This window comes from Haliaeetus leucocephalus, unplaced genomic scaffold (assembly GCF_000737465.1).
Source record: "Haliaeetus leucocephalus isolate CR32 unplaced genomic scaffold, Haliaeetus_leucocephalus-4.0 Scaffold142, whole genome shotgun sequence".
Classification (NCBI taxonomy): Eukaryota; Metazoa; Chordata; class Aves; order Accipitriformes; family Accipitridae; genus Haliaeetus; species Haliaeetus leucocephalus.
In genome coordinates this window covers 297,049-319,388 of record NW_010972578.1, presented here as the reverse complement: position 1 = coordinate 319,388, position 22,340 = coordinate 297,049, and the positions used below count along the sequence as shown (strand labels likewise).

General features: G+C 39.3%; 1 protein-coding gene across 1 annotated transcript in view; it reads right to left on the bottom strand.

Moving 5' to 3' along the window:
- KIAA1328 (KIAA1328 ortholog) overlaps positions 1 to 22,340 on the bottom strand; it is a 160,219-nt gene that overhangs the window by 137,769 nt on the left and 110 nt on the right. Inside the window, exons 2-5 of the mRNA XM_010561111.1 lie at positions 18,615 to 18,650; positions 16,222 to 16,361; positions 10,905 to 10,999; positions 2,275 to 2,390 (exon numbers count right to left, since the gene is read on the bottom strand). Of these exons, the coding sequence (XP_010559413.1) occupies positions 2,275 to 2,390; positions 10,905 to 10,999; positions 16,222 to 16,361; positions 18,615 to 18,650 (387 nt within the window). The remainder of the gene's footprint in view (positions 1 to 2,274; positions 2,391 to 10,904; positions 11,000 to 16,221; positions 16,362 to 18,614; positions 18,651 to 22,340) is intronic.

Sequence of the window (22,340 nt, the reverse complement as noted above, 5' to 3'; positions counted from 1 at the left end):
ATGCTATTCCAATTAAGCCTTCACCAAGTTGAAATTACACTTCACTGGATAGCTGCAGTTACATCAGAAGCACCGATTTATTATCGTAGGGTAATTTTAAATACTGGGCTAGATAAAGTAATTCTGTAGAGAATAAATTAGCTTGGGGGGGGGGGGGCAGGGGAAGTAAGTAAAATTGATTTTACCAGACTTGAAGGGTTTTTCTTATGGTATTATATTCTTGATATCTTATTTACAAGTGAACCCTGTGCATTTCAGAACTTGAAGAATTTCATGTTGCTGTACTTGAAAATAACCAGAATCTGTATTCAACTTTGGCAAGTCTTTTCTACCATTTCTTGTCTCTGCAACAAGCTTTAAGATAAAAAATTAACTGATCAGAGGTACATTGAGGATCTTGAATCATTCATGTATGATAGACAAGTATTGCAGTAGTTAAAATTATATAGTTTTAAATTATAACCTTGTTTTCTATTTCTCGGTTTTAAAGAGTTTTATGAAGTGTAAAATTGCATGCATTAACCTTCTGCCATGTCTACCAGACTTCTGAAAAAGTATGCACGCTTGTGCAATCTATTTCTAGTAAAGGAAAAAACAAAAAACACCAAAAAAAACCCCAAAACACACCACAAAAAACCACCACAAAAAAAACCCAAGCAAGCATGCCTGCTTCCCAGTAGCCAAATAAACCTCAGATGAATTAGTGAAAGCTTTATGTGCATAAATTAAAAAAATATTAATCAGGAACATACATCCTACCCACATTCATAAGCTGACTGAATACACAAGATGTAATATACAACAAAATACTGACTTCAGTGAAATTAATGTAAAAGAGTTGTAGTCACATCTAATGGCTCTTAAATACATCAGCTTTAATATTTTCCAGGAACTGTTCCGTGCCTGGCTAAGCTTGTTGATATGTATATTATTTAGTACAAACAGACCAAATTCTTTCTATCAATATAAGTGCTGCTGTGCTACAAGGGATCTTCCGGGTCATCAAGGGCAATCCCCTGCTGACAGAAACAACATATCAGTGAATTCCTTTCATAAGCCAACCAAGCTCTGCCATAAAAAAAGGCTGGTTTTTTTGTTAAGCTTTCCAGTGCTAAACTGTGAAATACGATTGCTCGAATTTTCAAGAACCCTCCTCTAACTTCATGTTTAAGTTTGTGGACCATTTATCTCTGTTTATTTCTGTTTCAACAGTGGCCTATAGATTGATGAGCCCCTTTATGTCTCAGTACTGCCTCTCCCCCTATTCAACTTAGCACTATCTCGACCTACTTCTATTTGGCCAGTTACTATTCATAAGCATACGCACACAAACTTTAGTGTCTTATCAGATAATAGGTTCTCCAAGCCCCCCACCATCTAAGTAGCCCTTCTCCACAACTTTTGTCACTAACTCCATTTTTTACTTGAACAAGGTGTGACTGGGGACTGAAAACTGTATTGCACACTAGGTTTCATCAATGCTTTTTAACATGGCATTAGTATCCTCCCTACTTGAAATACAGCTCCTGATCAACCATGTGCTATTTGCTTCTACTGTAGTTGCAGCACTGACTCTTCCATATCCCACTGCAGTCAACCGTTACCCTTCTGAAGAATTAAACAAGAAAGCATCAATATCAAAGGTTTGGAAGAGAAATGAACAAAAGAATTTTGTAAAGATCTATCACACCACACTGAAGGAAAACTGTAAGTCCTCCAACTTCAACTTTGCATGTGATATTCCAGGACTGGGACTAAGCATATGCAGCTTAGCAAATATGGAAGTCACAGCCTGCAAGAGAATCAGCTGACTTTATATAAAAACAAACAAACAAAAGCTACACCAAAAAAAGTCTGAACTGGCTAAATCTCCTAGTACATATATATAGTTTAAATGCCTTCAGTATAAGTTGTCTTTCTCTGGACACGGAGAATACTGGAATAGCATGCAAGTTTCAGACCTCAATTACAACAACCTAACAAGATTAAGTAAAAAAAAATAAATCTATAACCGTATTTTAATGCATAAATTCCTTATTGTAATTTTTAGTTGACAAATACCTATTTCATAGCAAAACAACATCATAGGAGCAGCTGGATGGCAGTTTTAAGCTCAAATGAACCAGCATCACATGCTGACAAGTCATCTCTCTGATTGCTTTTGAATGGCAGCACATGCAGATTTATCCTCTGCCATAAATTAGAACAATTATTTCTCTGTAGTTCACTTTTTATTTCAGACAGTGAGCCCCTGCACATATTTTTAAAGGATATCTTCCCTTTCCTTGATGATAAGTTCATTCTGTTCCTCTAGCTGTCTGATCTTCTTCTCAAATGACTCCTGTTCAGCTTTCAGTCGTTCTTCTGTCACCTCCTTTTCTTCACTCACTCTGAAAAGAATGAGAAATAAAATATATGTCCAAAACCACAGTGCATAACTTCCAACTCCCTGCTTTCCAGGTAAATGGATATCACCCTCTCCACCCTTAAAGAGGTTAGTTCCTCATGTTTATTTTATTATATTACACTGGAAGATGCATATGAATGCATGCAGTAAATTATTTTTTCAAAGACACTGGTCTCAGTGGAGTACATGCACATTAATGGGCAGCATGGAACAACAAAGTAAGGACCTGAACCCACAATTAGATTTGTGCAGTTTGATTCCCTGCAGCTATGATGAAGACACACTGGAATCCTTACAAGCCTAGGGCATGTAGACAGACAACTCAAATGGGAAAGCTTAGCTGCTGAGACAGGAAGGAAATTGAAAAACTTTTCTGTTTCTTAATCTATAAACTAATCCTTCTTTCACATTTACTGGTCAAATATAAGTCCAGGAAAGGAATCATTTTTCTTGTTAGTTTTCTCCAAACAAAACACTTTGTCCTCTTCTAGGGATTTTAAAATATCAAGCCACAGGAATACATTTTCCTTTCTGTCTGGGCCGTGGCACCCTGTATCTTGTTGCTTAGTGTAAATAATTGGATCAAGATTAAAAGATGACAATGTGAGAAAGGTTTACAATGATCATTTATTCTGCACCTCAAGAGGAGGCTGTAAAAACAATTATTCTGGTATCACGTAGGCAAAAAGACCATTATGCACAGATGATCCTGTAACTATGCTAAAAATATGGCTTAGAAATCATGATTCTATAAAAGCTCTACAAAAATATTAAGTAATGAGCTTAGACTAATAAATATTATTGCTCTGCACTTAGGCAATTTCTGTTGCTGAAAGCTCTTAAAGTTCAGCCTTTTATGATGATGAAACAGCTGCCACAACACAGGTGACAGGAGACCAAAGGAGTACAACTTTCAGAAAACTTCAATTTTCACTTCCTTTAAATGGAATAATCCTGTAGGAAGAGGAAAAGGGGAAAAAATAAATAAATATATATAGGCATTGGACTAAGCTTTCCACTCATCCCATCAGAGTCATTAACATTCTTAAAAGAGAACTCCATTCAGGGACTGAGCCATCCATTTGACATCATGACATTTCTGTTAAGACAGCACAGATTTGTTTTGATATTCCAGTCGAAAAAACATAAATACCACAATTGGGTCACCCCCCCGGGGTGAACTACAGACAATCAGTATTCCCCAGCTCTAAGATAAACCCACAGCCCTTCCTACAAGAGCTCAAGCAGACTGCATAAAGTTGGAAATAATAATACTGAAATTCACATCTTTTCTCTACAAACCTGGAGGGAGAAAAATAACATATAGCATATAATCAAATTATATAAATTAGAGTGGTTTGAAATCTTGGAACAAACTATTAATTGGAAAGTTTACAAATTACACAAAAAAGACATGGATTTAGCATAAAAACATTCTGCTATTCATACGCTCACGGTCTCACTTACAATCCTGTCCGCAGCTGTGTCCACCAATTCATTCCTAGGCCCTTTTGCCTCCACTCAAAGGCTGTCAAAACGGGTGTGCACAGATCAGAAAATAAACAATGAAAAGAGAACCAGCTATATTGACTCTGGATCCATCACGACACCTACGTACTCCTTAGTTAAGCAGGCAACTTTTGAAAACTATCTACCATACATCCTTGCTCCCCAGTGTAGTTACAACTACGGTACATATGCCACAGGCTGCAGACCCAGGCTTTTGCATCTAACCACAACCAGTTTGTTTTCCCAAATCTAGAGCAATCAGATAAGTGACTACACCATAAAAGACCTTCCTTCATGTAATCCATATATGACCATCCTTCACATAATCAGCCAAAGATGCAAGAATGCTTCCTGTTTCTTAGGGTAAAAAAAATAAAAAATAAAAAATTAGAGAAGAGAGAATAAAAACCATCAACTGGAAAAAGACAATGAAGACAGTAATGACCACGAAGATGAAAGGCAGGAAGGAAACAAGAATAGGGGAAAAAAAAAGATCAGAAGGGAAAGAGAAGACAAGTGTCATCTCCAGGGCACTACATAAGGAAGGAAGCTTGCATACTAACTGCAGGAGAGATGCTGCATTAGAAAAAGGTTTGGGACAACTGAAACGCTGGGCCATGCTGGCACCTAAGAATATTAAAATCAAACAACAGTATAAGAAAATAAGATAAGATAAAGAACAAAGCACTAGAGAAATTAGACTAAACCTAGCAGGTTTTACCCACCTCTAGATTCTGTGATTTGCTGCTTGTATCAGTCTGCATCACATTCACGTGCTGCATTTGTATTTAACACAGCTCACAGCAAGCTGTCATACTCCCAGACATATGAATATATTGTGCCACGTAACTTATGCAGTAAACGACTGAGAACAGCAAGTGATCTTAGAAGAAACGTGGCAGTATGTGTTTATGTATCGCAAAGCAGGAGACAGCCCATAAAGGGCAGGCAAGATACAGAAGACAGTTACTCATAGAAGGTGGCAAAAGGAAGTTAGAGAAAAGGAATACAAGAATGTCATCAGATTATGCTGGATTTATGTCACATCCTATATATAGCTTAGTAAGATTTTTTTTATATACTTATTTCTTTGCCTTCTGGCGGTAAAGTACAGATGATTTTTAGCAGAACTAGAAAGGACTTCATTGATGCCATACAGAAACATTACAAGGCTCATAATGCTCTTCAAAAGGATTTTCACCCACTTTTCATCTTGTTGCAGTCAGAAAAGAGCAGTGAAAGAATGAAGGCACTGCAACTACAAAGGGCACAACTGCTGCATTGGGCAACATGCTGGTGTCCAGCTCTCTTATTTTTGTTTCCAGGAACAAATAGAGGACTGACAGCTGAAAGTGAAGATGACAAATCAGTAGAACTATTCCTGCTGTTCAGCGCCTGTAACATTTTCTTGCGTGCAATTTACATTCACATATCTTGTGTCATAGGATACACGTCACCTTTGTTTGAGATCTGTTTTAAATTCAACATTTCAAAGCTTATGTAATTCTAGATGCATCTAAATAAAGATTTTAACTTTATTTTACCTAAGCCTCTGTAGGAAAAGAAAAATTCATAATGCAGATATATTGACAAAAAACCCTCCTAGGACATCAGCCTTAGGGTCAAAATTAATTCCTAACTCACCAGTTCCAATTATTATGTTGTGCTCCCAAGTCCACTGCTGATACTAGTAGTTCTGACTGTTTGATCTTATGAAGGAATTATCAACAAGTTTGCTGATGACACTGACTCATTCCACTGAGTAAACCAGATTGATGCTCTCCAGGTAGAATTTTTAAAGCATTGCACAGGTCAACAGCACTTCAAGCTTTATTTGTCTAATGAAAACCTGATGTACACAAGAAAGAGCCATGATAATACTCGCATCAACACTACACTAGGGACAAAACTCAAAATAACTCTTCCTGACTGAAGGCAGTTACAATCCGCACAAAAGAAGAGCTGAAAAAGCAAATTAAAAAGTGTTTTCTATTTTTTTAAAAAATGTTATAAAAAATTGAGCTTTTACCAAGAGAAATCTGAATGCATTAAGAACTGTGGCTGAGCAAGTTAAGACAGAAGACAAAATAAACAGAAAGCAGAGAGACAGACACTGGAAACATCACCCATCAGTCCTATACTTGTTGGGAACATTTCTCTTTTAGGGAACATTCACCTGATATTAGTCCGCCAACTAGCTAGCAAGAATGAAGACATTTTGGTGACCATTCTCAAAACCCACAAGTTTTGCATTCCAAGCAAAGAATGGCATCTGGAACAGGCAAGACCACACAGGGAGTTAAAATAGAGCAAGGACCAAGATAAGGGCATCATGCAGACCTCAGGAATGAAATCGGGTATTGCAAGTGAAAGATGCACTCTAAAAAGGTGAAACAAGAAATCTTCATGCCAGAGTTGATCGCAACATGCCTCTGGCAGAACTAAGCAACAAAGTGACTTTTAATACCAGCACTGCGGGGAGAGAGAATGGCAGGTTTTTTTGTCTAAGGACACTGTTCACAAATCTGACCTATTTCACTCAAGTGTCATGGGCTGTTTGTATAAATTAAAGAAAAATAACAGAAAACCCCAATGATCCCAAAACATAATTGAAATTGCTGCACAATGGATAAATTTTATGACATGCAACTTGCAAAATACAAAACTAGATCTCACAGCATGAATTTATAGCTACAAATGACTTTTTAAGCACAAAAGGTAAGTGTGATCGGTGATACAATAATCCTAGGCATGCTTTACCTATCAACAAGAAGTAATTTCCAGACAAGCTTAGGGATATCTCATTTGCAGTCTCACTGACTGACCAATTAAGAGAACTGCAGCACAATATTGCTCCTAAAGTAGCACACACAAAAAAGATGTTGACATTGAAGTTAAAACCCGGTAACAATTTGGTTAAATATGAGGTAGTGTAACCCAGGAGAGAAGGCAACCCAAGAGGCCAAACACTGCAGATTTCTAATATGGGCTTCCACAGGCAAGTTGTCCTTCAAAGATACTAAGCGCTGGAAGAAAAACACTTAAACAGCAAATACATGCTACAATAGATTTACTGTCCTCCTTTGTAATGGTTTCCAGTTCTGTAACCAAATTAAGCTTCTGGTTTGATTCCCATTTTCACCTTTCGTTGGAAAATTTCAATTTTAGTTGGTCAATTTCATCTTCACATCAGGATAAAAAGTCCACATAAAGCAATGCCAGCAGAAAAGACTAACATCCCAGACTGCTACAAAGCGTTTAGGAATCCAAAGTTTTGGGAAGGAGGAAGCATTTTCTCACTAAGGGACAAAGGGCTGTCTGACGGCTGTTTCACTAGCTGCTGGGTACAAGTCGTTCTGGGCATGCCAGTGATCTTTGCCAGAAAGACACTAATCTGATAGCAAAAAACATCTTGTATCTCATTTGAAAAGGGCAATCACTCCCTCCCTTGGGTGGATGAGGGCATTATGATACCTTTCTACCTAAATTGCTTTCAAAGATTTGTTTGCAAAGACAACAGAGAGACAGCCTTCTCCATGTTTATCTTATCTGAAGAAAAAAAGAATACAAAGTAGTTGGATACCAATTCTCACCCCTAAAAACAAAAATTAAACTTTCATGAACCATTCTATGTCACTTAGTCAATGCCTCTGTTCATTCAAAAGCAAACTGCATATGTGAGCTATACAGGCATATGTGAACTGTGCAGACAGGGAAGAAGTATTTATGATGTACATGTCATAGTAGGAGCCAAAAAGTCACAGTAATATGGCTATGTATCATTAAAGAGTCAGGTGGGTCCTTGGAAGCACACACACACTCACTCTCTCTGCAAAGGAAGTTATGACCCTCTCCATTCAGCCAAATGCCAAGACAGAGAGAGCTCTCAAAATCTGCGTATCACAAAATATTTCACTCCAGAATACTTTGTAACCATTCTCAGTATGGTGTCTAGCAAGTCCTTAATGCTCAACAGTCAACTGTGACTAGGTCCCAGAGGACGTTGTGCTGCTCCTTCATGGAAGAAACTAATGTGTCCTGACATTGGCGCAGAGTACGAGGCAGGAATCTTCCAGTGTCTTCACCGTGTCACTGATCATTTCATTACATAAGCTGATGACTGCTTCAGGAGGAGCCTGCAGATATAAAAGCTCACAGAAAGTCTTTTTTGTGTCTTAAAAGGACTCTGCTTGTAAGGAGAGCTAAAATTTGCTCTTACTGTGCCTGCCACTTTCACCACCACACCTGCAGCACCTTGCTGAAAACACAAAGTTACCATGATGGTTGTTCTTGAAAATAATGGCTGATCACACTTGAGAATTTCCCATTTACTCACAAAGCACTTCGGCATTCATGGGCATGACTTACCCAGAAATTCCCTGACAAAAACAATTTGAAAAGAATCTGCTGACAAAATTTTTAAAAAGTTCAAATTTACAATACTTGAGTCTTAAAATCTGGATGCAGTTTGCCTCTCCTCACCTTAAGAGGGAAGATAGACTGGATGTGTTCAAAGAAGGTAAAACAATGGTTAGATTTATAGGCGGCAGCACAGAGCAAAAACTAAGATTATTTAGCTTAGAAAGGAAGATTAGAAAAGGTGCAGCTGAGTCCTTTCTTTTGACCCTGTCTCAAAATTCAATTTCATAAAGTCCCTAACAGCTAATGTGATGTCAGCCACTGGAATCCCCAGCATCAGAGCATTACAGCCCAGTAACTGATTTTTTTCAAAGGAAAGGATAATAATATAGCCAGCATTAAAATTTACTGACACCAAGACAAAGTCTGACACTGCAGCATATTAGCTAATGCATAGGCACACACCTTCCCAGTGTTCAAAAGTGCATTAGGAATAAGAGTTGGAGGAAGAGAACAAAAAATAGGAAGAGAAAGAAAAGTACATTAGCTCTCCTTCAGCAGTCACAAAAGTCAGGGGAAAGACCAATATCCTGAACTGGTCAAGCAAGACTTGGTTGAAATTCAAGCCCCAGGAGTTAATCATATTTTGCTACTGGTTTCCATGCAGACAGAATTTTACCACTTTACAACCGCCTTCATGCAGATGATTATTGACCAATCTATTTCTGTCCACCATCCTGCAATAAAAATGCAGGAATTAATCCCAACTGCCATCATTTTCTTCCATAAATAGTAGCAAAATAAGGAACAGTGAAGTATAGCTCTGGTCAAGTGAGATCTTTACTATTCCAAGTATTTACTGCAGGGCAGTCTTCCTGGAAAACTTTCAGCATTCTGCTGGTTCTTTGCCTTCTCTGAAATAGCAAAGAATTTTCTGCTGCATGTAAAAACCCTCCAGCATTGCACAACTAGGGATGAAAATTATGGAGAGTTTTAAAAAAGTGACGAGGTGAGCGGAATTAAAGTTCAACTTCCCTATTACTCTACAAAGGACTTTTAATTACATCCAATAAAAATATGATTAGGTTTAAAAATAAAAGAGAACTAAATATAAAATAATAGTGTTCCACTAATTTTACTTTTCAAAATTAATGTTGCTGCACCTTCTATTTTTCTTCGAAGAAATGTCAGGCAGAAATATCAAACTGTCCTCAGGGAAAAATCACAGCATCTGAGATTTAAGAAGAAACCCATGCTCAAATGAGTTAGTGTACTACTATTCACTAGGGAGCAGTGTATTATGAGGAACAATGTAATAAAAGGCTTTTTTTAATATTAGAATATACCTCTATATATCAACAGTGGCAACAGTGTCCGAATAGCTCCAACATCTGACAATTTGTAACCAGGCTTCCCAGCAATCTAGTCTTTATGACAGCCTTAACTAGACATTTTCTAACACATGAGGTAGGATAAAATAGAGTTGCAAGCATGAAGAACTTCAGAAATTACTAAAATACTGTATAGCAAGAAATCCTATATTGGTACAAATTATTAGCAGGCAAAATGGTCCACTGGCTGAGGATAATCAGAGAGAAAATATTCCTAGCTGCACCAGAGATATTGCATGACCTTGAGCAAGTAACTTAATTTCTCTGCCCAAATTTTTGTATATAAAAAGGACAGTAATGCTTGTCAATCATTGCACAGACATATGAAATCTACAGCAAAAATCATTTCATTAATACCTGAGAACCTGCATGTTGTTCTAGAAAAACTTTGCCTTTATAAATTCTTAGTATGGACGCTAACTTTTAGCCCAAAGGACCCGAGAGCATCTCACAAGACCTTCCCCTCTGATGCTGTGAGAAAGCCTGCCAAAGTCCCATGTGCTCCTTCTCAATTTTACAGCCACTATGTAAGAAGCAGACTTCCAGAGATTCTGAAGTGTTAGGGACACAGAGAGGGGAGAAAAATCTCCTCACTCAAATTCAATTTATTTTTCACATCCTTTATCAATGCAGGTAGCATTGGTATTAAACAGAAAAAACTTTTTGCTAAAGCCAAGAAACTTGCCCTATTTCTGCCTCTCCTTTCAAAGAATAGGGAGAACTTGAAGAAATTAATCAAAGCAAGAGATTTGGCTAGATAAGTTAAAATTACACTGGAGTCTTTATTGCTCTACATGTGCAAACACAGGCAAATACTGATTAACATGCTTCAGCCACAAGATCACCAATCCACCTTTAACGCAGCATTCCGTATAAAAGCTTACCCCTGACAAAGGTTCATATCAACAAAGTTTGTAATTTCCAAAAGCCAACATGTGTTTATTTAAAGCACATGATACAAGCAGCAAACAAAACCATAGCCCTGTGACAAGGTTTATATGGATGAACTACTGCAGGTCACAAAACTTTGGCACTTGTTTTCAATACATTTAGGGGATTTGGGGTCAGGAAACAATGAAAAACCAATCAGGCTGCTTCATTGTTCATACTTCTTCCAGTAACAAAAATTACCTTATGCAAATATTCAGTTCCATAATGCAGTTCTACACCGCTTGATGCTAATTAGAGGAATGACTTTCCTTAAACATAATGCATTTTCAGGTGATGCTTATTCTTACCTGGCAAGTTCTTTAATTAAGTTTGCAATGCGTCTCTTGTCCTCAGGACACAAATCCTTTAAAGAAGCACTCTTCATTCCTCCTTCATTAGTGACCTGAAAATTTAAAGTAACATTTTAGAAAGTAATCTTTAAAGGAGAACAAATATTTCATAAGATATTAAAAGCATTTCAAGACCTAATAATTAGAAGTTGAAAGTAGGCAAATTCTAACTGGAAAATGGGGGGGAAAAAAAAAAATGTATTTTTTACAATGTAAATACAGTTCAGTGAAACAAATTACCAAATTGTGGAGAACTCTTAAAAGAGACTTGTAATTCAAATGCAAGCTGCTAGCTTCAATACTAAACATGTCGAGTAAAGTTTTAAGACATACACTATTCATTGATTCATACTAGATAAAGGGCAGTAGGTTCTCATGACTTAGAAACCTAGTGCAGCAATATCCAAATCCAAGTACAAACTTTATTATATTAGGATCCTAAAACAAAGAGTAAGAAAAAAAACACTCCGCTTTTGCGTTTATGACCAAAGCATAAAAAACAGCAAAAAAGTTATGCGATATATTGTTAGTAGGTGGTAAATACCTCTTTCAAAGGATTTTTTAATACATAGAAAAGTACACACCCTTGCACACGTCACTATCATTTGTTTTTAATCTGTTATTTGCTACCTTCATACTTACTAATCCTTCTCAAAACAGACCTTTAACATACTCCACTACTTCAGTTCCTTTAATGCATTCCTTTATCACACTGAGCGAACTGCAGTATAAAAGTCCACCAGAGGGCATATTGCTGTTCGGGTATGCAACAGTCCTTTGTATTACTGAGGTTACTGGCATTACCTATTTTGGGTGTTTCCAAGCACAAAACAGCTCTAAGTTCTAAATTGGTTTTATTTATCAAAAATTCCTGTCATCAGTGACTCAGTTCTCCAGTGGTTGCGCTAAGCACAAAATAAGAATCCCAAGATAAAAGCAGCAATAAAAGCTATGCTACTCTGTCCAAGATTTGGCAAGTCTAAATATTTCCACTTAATCTGACTTACTTACTTTCAGTTTAGACTTTTACAAACCTACAAATATTACAAACCTCCCAGACTGCATACAGTGCTTAACATGAAATACAAGAATGCTACAAGTGCCTTGCAGTTTGGCCAAATTAACAGAATACAGCACAGAACAACCTCTGCACATATAAAGCAAATACTGGGCTTCTCTCCCCTCATTAGCAATAACAGCAGCGGATCTACACACATCAGAGAGGAAGTGCTCCCTTCCATTCTTAGCTAATTGCTTCTTGAACAGTGATTTGAAACAATTAAAGGACTATGTCACTTTTGAAAGAGGTGATGATTTTATACAGACCCAAGTTATACCCACCTGACCCTTCAGTACACTTTTACTTTAGCTTCAATGTGTTTTCCTCAGAAAAAAAATATAAATGGAGTTTCACAAGGCAAATTAGACTTCATGGCTTTTCAAGGGGACATTTGATTTCACAGTTTCCTTCCCAAACATATGCTACTTACAGTCATACAAATGAAGAGAGAATGTCTTCAACTTAATTTACCTTCAACTATACATATGGTTGAAGGATTTCCATTTCCCTTGCTAAAAATGTCTGAAAATGATTTTTTTTTTTAGCAGCTAGATGATGGAACTTCTTTAAGAAAAATAAAAAGTTACAGGACATTTTTCACTTAAAAAAGAGGCAGAAGCTTGATCGCATTAGTGAACGAGATTTTAACAGACGGTACCTCAAGCTATTACCCAAACCCATGTACGTACTTTCAGACAAACACTTGTGGGATGAAGAGGAAAATCTGAAAAGTTAGTCTGCACTTTTTTGTATCACCCACAGCTATGGACAGATGGCACACAAAAAATTCTGAAAGGCAGGCTTGTACCATAACACATGTCAAAATGAAGCTGTGGAATTCTGCACAGCAACAGCTCCACCATCAAAACAAAATGACAAATGAGATAGAGGCCAAGACTGTATTGTCTCCTTTTTCCAGACTTCTGTCCCTTCTACACAGCTCAGGGTAGAAAACAGTTTTGTAACTCGGTATTTTCTGGATGAAATATACTACATAAATGGAATACTCTCTCACTTTATAAACCACACCTCGGAAGATGACAATTTGCATGAAAGAAGCAGACAACTTCTGTCAAACAAAGTAGGAAGATGGGAAATTTTGGTCAAGACCAGTATAGCAAACCACAGATTTATTAAAAGTACCAGAAAAGCTCCATACTAACAAGATCTTTTTGAAGTCTTCTCCAAAACTCTCATCCTCCTTTGTGATACTCAAGTCTATGTGAATGAAGAAAACATAAATGAGTCCCACCAAGATTCACATTAGAGCAAAACTCAATCCATTCTCTTCAAAAGAGGATTCCAGTAAATCGTAAAGGTGAGCAACCTCCCAGCACAATAGTGTAGAATATTGTGGTGGGTTGACCCTGGCTGGATGCCAGCTGCCCACCAAAGCCATTCTATCACTCTCCCCCCTCAGCTGGACAGGGGAGAGAAAATATAACGAAAGGCTCATGAGTTGAGATAAGTAAGGACAGGGAGAGATCACTCACTAATTACCATCACAGGCAAAACAGACTCAACTTGGGGAAAACTAACTTATTACCAATCAAGCAGAGTAGGGTAATGAGAAATAAAACCAAATTTTAAAAAACCTTCTCCCCACTCCTCCCTTCTTCCCAGGCTCAACTTTACTCCCGATTTTCTCTACTGTCCCATTTCTGTCCTCCCCTCCAGCAGTGCAGAGGGACAGGGAATGGCAGTTGCAGTCAGTTCATCACATGTTTTCTCTGCCACTCTTTCCTCCTCAGGGGCAGGACTCCTCGCTCTTTCCCTGCTCCAGCATGGGGTCCCTCTCATGGGAGACAGTCCTCCACGAAATGCTCCAACGTGGGTCCTTCCCACAGGCTGCTGTTCTTCACAAACTGCTCCAGCGTGGGTCCCTTCCACAGGCTTCAGTCCTTCAGGCACAGACGGCTCCAGCATGGGTCCCCCACAGGGTCACAAGTCCTGCCAGAAAACCTGCTCCAGCGTGTGCTCCTCTCTCCACGGGGCCACGGGTCCTGCCAGGAGCCTGCTCCAGCATGGGCTTCCCACAGGGTCACGGCCTCCTTCAGGCATCCCCCTGTTCTGGTGTGGGGTCCTTCCCGGGCTGCAGGTGGATATCTGCTCCACCATGGACCTCTATGGGCTGCAGGGGGACAGCCTGCCTCACCATGGTCTTCCCCCACGGGCTGGAGCACCTCCTCCCCCTCCTTCTTCACTGACCTTGGTGTCTGCAAGGTTGTTTCTCTCACATATTCTCACTCCTCTCTCCAGCTGCAGTTTCTGTTCCACAGCAACTTTTTTCCCCTTCTTAAATACGTTATCACAGAGGCGCTACCACCATTGCTGGTGAGCACAGCCTTGGCCAGCAGCATGCTCATCTTGGAGCTGGCTGGCACTGGCTCTATCGGACACAGGGGAAGCTCCCAGCAGCTTCTCACAGAAGCCACCCCTGTAGCTCCCCTGCTACCAAAACCTTGCCACGCAGTCCCAATACAAGTATGTTAACGCAAAGCGATTAGCTCTCCCTAGACACACACACAACACTTTGAAGAAAATTAGTTGTGTTGGTGATGAAAATTCCTTGCAAAAAAACTCTGTGACCGCACCTTCTTCCACAACAAGTAAAATATACTTGTTCTGTTTGTTTCAAGTAATTCAGAGCCTATCTTCAAAGTTAAGAGTACAAACTTTCCATGAGGATTTGGCAAGGTAATAGAAAAATGGGAGGTTAAAAAAGACAGAAAAGAGAAAAAGCTTTGAACACATTTTATTGTCAATATTAGAAAAGCACATCTGAGTATCCAATCAAGATTTCACGTATTAGGCATTATATTAAAAAAACAAAGACCGTTTCTACGCCAACAGCTCTCACAGGGAAATTGAGTAAAATTTCTCCAAACAACAAGTAATGCTAAAAACACACCATGCAACAAAACAGATTTTAATGTGACATATGAATGCATCTATGAGGCAGCAGGCTTGTCGATACTTACAAAGAGATGCTTCTACAAAAAGATTCTACATAATGAGGGCTATTCCTGAAATTTCTCTGCACGTCACTTAACAGCATCATTTGCAAAGTGGAGGTACATACCAGCCTCCTAAAACCAAGTACTGATAAACAAAGAAATGGAAAGGGACAAGTCCAGGAGTGGCCTAAAAATGAATACTGAGTGTCATGCTGAAGGATTCGAAGGGCAGTGACACTGTCAAAGCAATGAGAATTGAGTGATCTGTCTTCACATCAGAGTTTTGAATGTACATGTGAGGCACACAGCATTTACTCAGCACACAGAAGACACAGAGAAGGACATCTTAGTCCAGAAGAAGAACAAGATTTAACTGCATGATAATACAACAGTGATTCAGAAGCAGTCAAAAGTTTTAGACAGTGCCTGTAAGCAGGAGGATACCAAACCCTAGTGACTTACAGACTTGCCCAAGATGACTATTAGGCAAGAGACTTAACAGTACTCAAACGACTTGCATAGTCACCTCACTATACAAATTGTGTTAGAAAAATGGCATCTCTCAACAGACTTCTGAGTATCACAATACCTATCACAATTCAGAATAACTTTCCAAAGGAACCCCACTGCTTTGAAATTTCTACTGCAATAAACTGTAGGAAAAGTGTCACCTATAGTCACACGAGTAGACCAGACAACTCAAAGCAGAGCCAAAGATAATGTCAACTGACAAAGCTACTCCTACTACTCAGATGCATTTTTAACTTTTACTATCAAAAACAGAAAGTGATTTTATTCTACTAATGTGAGCAACCACAGCAAAAAGGTCCCTAAAAAGAATTTTACAAGTCTTGTTTCTAAGTGATATGACTAGAGCAATGAAGCTGAATTGACTGAAACACAATTTCTTGCATGTTTGGCTAGTACCATATAGATTAGGGGCTACTCAAAGATACACTCACTCTCTCTCTGTACACATATACACACAGAAACATATATAATCTGTTTTACATAGCCTCAGTTACACACCACTTACATAAATTAGCACATTGAGCCTTTGTTCTCTTTAGGTGGGCAAGCAATCTTAGTGGAGAAGTAATTTTTGCCAGCAAGCCACCACGTAAGTGGGCAAAAAAATGTAAGAGATTGCAAAAATAACAGTACTCTAAAAATGTTTCAAATTTTCAATCTAAAGATTTTCTGTCATTTTTCTACTATATGCACTCTTTAAAAGCAAGAAAAATTTGCCTTTACTGACCTGCTGCCCTGTCAGATCTTCCGTGCTTCTAACAGGATCCATGGAGACAGAAGCAATAGCTACAGGCACCTTTAGCTCAGTTTTACTTTTTTGATATTTCGGCAAATATCTTGTTCTTAAATTTGCTTTTGTAGACATTCCTGTAGATGAAAGACAATCAGAACACACAGGTTATAAAGTCGAAAGGGATTCCACAAAGGCATCCTTGCCCTAGCAGCTCTTTTTGAAAAGAAGGAGCATTTCAGGTATATGTTTGCAGATCCCCCCAGCCTCTTACGCCATACAAACTTTTATTAAGATGAACATACCAGCATGAAAAGAGGTGCACAGCACTGAAGTACACCCAGCCACAATGAACATCAAAGTAAATTCTGAAATGCACTTGTTGTTTTCTGACTGATGCAAAAAACCTGTGTTTAAGATGCAAAAGCATAAAATTGAGCTTTTGCTTTGACACTCACAGACAACGAGAAACCAATCAGCAGCAATGCTGTTAAAAGTACCACTCATAAGATAAAATACAACTTTTCTCTATTATACAGCCAACCTACTGATTGCTCAAGCTACTTGTTGCTCCTTTCAGGACCAGGCAAGCAAGTAAGGTAACACTGCAGTGCACGCTCCACAGCTGTAAAAAGCTTCCTGCCATAATTAGAATTAGTTCACCACTACCAACAGTAACAACATGAAAGCACTGAAAATCCTGATACTGCAATTATAAAGTGCCAACACTGACACTAACACTAAAACCTCCCAGGGCCAGATGAAAGCCAATAATTTCTTGGTACTGCCTCAAGGTTTGAGTTTTGACTGTTCAGAAGTGCAAAAGGTTTTGAACAAAAAATACTGATTTTATACTAGCAGATAGGCTACATTTATTTGGGTAATGAATTTCAGAAGTGTACCAGCAGTTCAAGTGAAAGAACTAAATTATAAGCTTTAACATCTCCATGCTCATTGTTGTAGTTTAACCCCAGCCAGCAGCTAAGCACCACACAGCTGCTCACTCATTCCCCCCCACCCAGGGGAATGGGGAAGAGAATCGGAAGAAGAAAGGTAAAACTCATGTGTTGAGATAAGAACAGTTTAACAGAACAGAAAGGAAGAAACTAATAATGATGATAATAAAATGACAATACTAATAAAAGGATTGGAATATACAAAACAAGAGATGCACAATGCAATTGCTCATCACTCACTGACTGATGCCCAGTTAGTTCCCAAGCAGCAATTTCTCCCCCCTCCCCCCGCTCCCCGGCCAACTGCCCCCAGTTTATACACTGGGCATGACACCATACAGTATGGAATATTCCAGTCTGGCCAGTTTGGGCCAGCTGCCTTGGCTGTGTCCCCTCCCAACTTCTTGTGCCCCTCCAGCCTTCTTGCTGGCTGGGCATGACAACCTGAAAAATCCTTGACTTAGTAGAAACACTACTTAGCAACAACTGAAAACATCAGTGTTATCAACATTCTTATCATACTGAATCCAAGAGGTAACACTACACCAGCTACTAGAAAGAAAATTAACTCTATCCCAGCCAAAACCAGGACACTCATACACAATGGAAAACAATGTTTCCGAAATTCTCTTCCACAGAAGTGGAAGAATATTTCTCAGAGTGAATCCATTTCCACCATTTAGGATCACTGCTTTCTTTCCAGGGCACAGAGTATAACAACCTGACATCACATGGCTTGAACTACACTAGCTAGAAAACACATACAGAGATTTTTAATAAAGCTGTTTGGCCAGTAGTTTTGAAGGGTAACCAAGCTACTCCAAACATAGAGAGTAGGATTCCTCAAAATTTATAACTGCTGGACATACTCTGGACATACACACAATTTTACTAGAGTTAATCATCACCAGATATGTCTTCAGGACCTGGTGTCACTGTAAAAGCTGCGTTTGAAAAGAATTAGAAAATTCTGAAGGGGGACTAAGACCACCCATCTTTTCCCCAAGGATGTACCCAAGCATGCACTCAGTAAGTCAAGGTCAAGAGAACTAAAAAAAAAAAATAAATTTGATTTTTCTTTACACAATGAATCTTCATTTTAATTGTTCTCTTCGAAATTTACAGAAGACCTGAACATCTCTAATGCTTCAACGTTCTTCGGAGACCACATTAAAAATCAGCTTACCTTATAGATTGGATAAAACTATGCTGTACCTGCAATAGAAACAACTCCCCTGAAACTGTTCATCTTATACAGCATGCTTTTCTAAGCAGCAGAGCATAAATCCTCTGCTATAACTCTGTATGTCCCATTACAACCTGTGATGACTCTGTACCTTACACACTCAAGTACACAAAGCATGTACCTGAAAAGACATTGCAGTTTAACATTCACAGGAAAAACCTTTGTTTACAGCTATTAGAAGGTCATACCTGAAACAGATACCATTGGCTGTTCTCCATCAGAAACTGCATGTGGCTTTGTTAAAGGTCATAAATAGGAAGAAAGCAAGCTTGGCCCTTTAAACAAAACTATAAAAATAAGTATTTTAGCTCTTAATTTTGAAAGACTGTTGATAAGAAAACAACACTCCAAAAGCACAACAAAAGTGGCAACACTCTGGGAGCATCAAAAGCAAGTAAAACTTGACTAGAAAAAAACAAACGACACACAGATTGCTAAAACAAAAAGCATTACTACTTCTTCACTGTGCATTAACTTTTAGCCTGGAAAGATTATCTTAGAGGTCACCCTCACAAAAGATCCCAGGGACCAGCCCCAGTTACAAGTGCAATTACTAAGATAATGAAGTAATAATATTTATTTAAATTAGAGCAGGTTATCATTATATAAGGAACCTCTTGATATGTAGGGAAGACAAATCCCAAAATAGTGTATATTCATACTCATACTGCAATGAAATACATTTTATACAATATATTCTAAGAAACATAAATAAGGATAAATGCAAAAGGTTTCAAAGGAAGTTGGTCATTCTCATCTGATCATCACATGATGAGTAACAGAGGAAAGCCTGAGGACTGATTTTCTTTAAGAAGTTTCAAGAACTTTCAAATAATACAGAGCTTTAATTATTAAATTACTTGACTGCAGAAAAAACTTAAGTATCACAAAGGACTGGACACCGTATTATTTGTGCTATGTTAGCAGTCGCTGAACTTGAATCCTCACCTCCTAGAGAAATCCGTAAAAATAGGACTCAACACAATTCAGGGAAGGGTGTAAGCTATAGTGTCTTCCTTAAAGCAACAGTTTCATTTAGCTGAACGTAAATATTTTTACTCCCACATAAGTAACTAACGTTACACTAAAGTGAAAAAAAAAACCACAGGGTGCAAAATTCTGCTCCACTGTCTTTTATTTGTACCTCTTTACTTTCCTCAACCTTCTAAGGTTGGCCAATTAACTCAATTACCTAATTTCTGTACTGTTTACAGATAAATGCATTTAAGGTTCTGCAGTTGTCTTCATACAATAAAGTCAAATTGTGAAAATATTTCAATTAACCTATACAAACTCTTGCCTTAACTAAAATTTGATTTTGATAGTACCATCTCAAAAACTTAATTTAATGAATTACCACACAGTGGAGAAAATTAGCAACAGCCTAGAAGCTTCCCCCTGAAGACAGCAACTTCAAATTCAATCAATACCCACTATCCATCACACAACTAGTACTTGGCACACTGGAAGGGCTTGATCACAGGCTCACCTGCAATCTCGTTGATCCACTTTATCACTTGTAAACAATTATCACTCATCAGTCTGACACCGGCTGGAGAATATGTTCACTTAGTACTACTGTCAAAGCCATCTCTCTCTACACTGAAAGCACTTCTCCCCTGTAAGCTGCAGCTTGCTATCTCTAGCTGTCACAACACATTGTGGGGTGTTGCCACGAACCAGGTGAGGAAGCTGAATAAACTCTGAAAGTAAAGCACTGTGTCCCCTCTTCCCAAAAAGCACCAAGGTAGATCAAAAGTCCAAGTCTGGGTCAGAGCCCAGCCCAAACAGCTGTGTCAGCACAACTGCGACAGCAATCAGCAGGACACTGAGGAGAGTATCTTCAACTCATACTACTACAGGAAACAACAAACTTCAGCACAGGTGACTGCTTTCTCAGCTGACATATGGTTAATCTGTGTGTCAACACATGGCTACAGGAAATAAAACAGATTTGCCTAAACAACATTCCGCTTTTGAAGTTTGCCTCCAGTATTGGTACTGTTGTGTATAGATACCTAGCAGCAGGATGAAAAAATTAGTCAAAGCTGTCGCTGTTACTACCCCCACCTACCAGGACCACTCTCTGGTGAAGGTTTGCAGCCTAATGTATTAGAATAAATCAAAGTCAGATCAGGTTACCTTAATCAGCTGGACTGAAAATTGCAGTGACTCAGGAGGTGATTCATAAACAGGTCCAACATCCTTGTCTTGAGTGAAAGACTGAGGACAGTACCAGCATCAACCATTTAACATTAATCCACTGCCACATACCTCTGTAGACTCCCAGTAAGGTGACTATACACATTATAAACCTTGTACCACCACAGCTAATGTTCAAGGTAACACCAGAGACAGCCACCACAGGCTTCAGCAAAGCTGAACATCTTATGATGCTGTAAGGCTCCCCTATGGCAAGCAACAGTGCATCTGCCTTGCCACGCTGTATCTATTCAGCAATTACAGAGAGAAGTTCAGTTTTCCAAAGCTATTAAACCAACATTACCAAATCTCCCAAATTTTCCATCCCCACCCCCCTTTTTTGAAAGCATCCGCCATTATTCGCTCTTGCGTCATATGCATTTCTGGGTATTTAAACTTTTCCAAGATCAGAGGCAACACCACCTACTTGCAAAAACACGTCAAATGGAAATGGTTGTCAGGAAGAGCCTCATTCCTTGGAATACCACAATGCATGAGGCCACTGCTGGTCTCAAGAAAATGTGTTTAGTAATGGGAAACAACTTGTCACCCCAGTAGTTAATTGAGAAAAATACACTGTCATTGTAACTGCATCAACACTTCCACAACTGAACAGAGTAGTGAAAGTGTAGCAACAAATCTGATTTGTGACTACCAACCTTCACCCTAACACATCACAGAGAAAGCTGTAGGCAAAATTTTCTTTTTCTTTTACACAAATGGGAAATCATAACAACATGCTCCGTAAATAGACCACTGGATGGTTGGCCCATTTCGTTTGTGCATTGTTTTCCAGTCTGTGTGCAATCAAATGTACATACAAGAGCATACACACATACTCTTCTTTTCAATCACTTCTAGCTGATGCTGGAATACCACTCTCAGTGTGAGCAACAGCAATGCCTCAAGTCCCTTATACCTACAGCTAAATTGTCAGCTCCTAGATTTCCGCCAGGCCAGACTATCTTTTCTACCCTAATGTCTTCAAGTACCTAAGCTTCTAACTCAGCCACGTGAGCCCAAACATCAATGCCAACTCCTTCTGGTTCTCTGAACCATGCAAGCGCATCTCTCTCTAGCCAGGCTTTTACAGGCTAAATCCCCAACACCACAACCACCACCACCTCCTCCATCTATGTGTCCAGCCCCTTGTAAGCTCCCGCAACTGGAGCCTGCATGTCTTCTGCAGATGAAGCCACCACAGCCTCCCACTCGTCCCTCACAGACAGAGCCCTCCAGCCTCCAGGTCCCCCACAGGCTCACCCTAAATGTTATGCTTGTAGTCAAGCTTAGACACCAGTCACAAAAGACTTATCTTTTTCTAGCTGCCTGTTCAGCCTCTAGCCTCAGTTTCTCTCTGTTGATTCCCTGGCAGGTTTCCACAAGATGAACCCAGTCCCCCCACTTCCTACCGATTTATCTCCCCCGGGACTTCACAGCCAGGTCACACAGAAGGTGGACGCCCAACCCTCCCTCCTCTCGGAGACCACCTTTGCTTTTAAATCCCACCTAACTCTCCACCCCCTGCACACAGGCACACGCCCGACCTCTCTCCCCAGGCCGAGCTCCCCCACACTCCCGAGCGGAGCCCCCCAGACCTCCGGCGCCACGGCCGCAAAACCCCGCCCGCCCCACAGCCCCGCATCGGCTCCAGCCTTCTCCACGCCAAAACCCCAACGCAGACGCCCCCGTCGCCTGCCCTGACAGGCCAT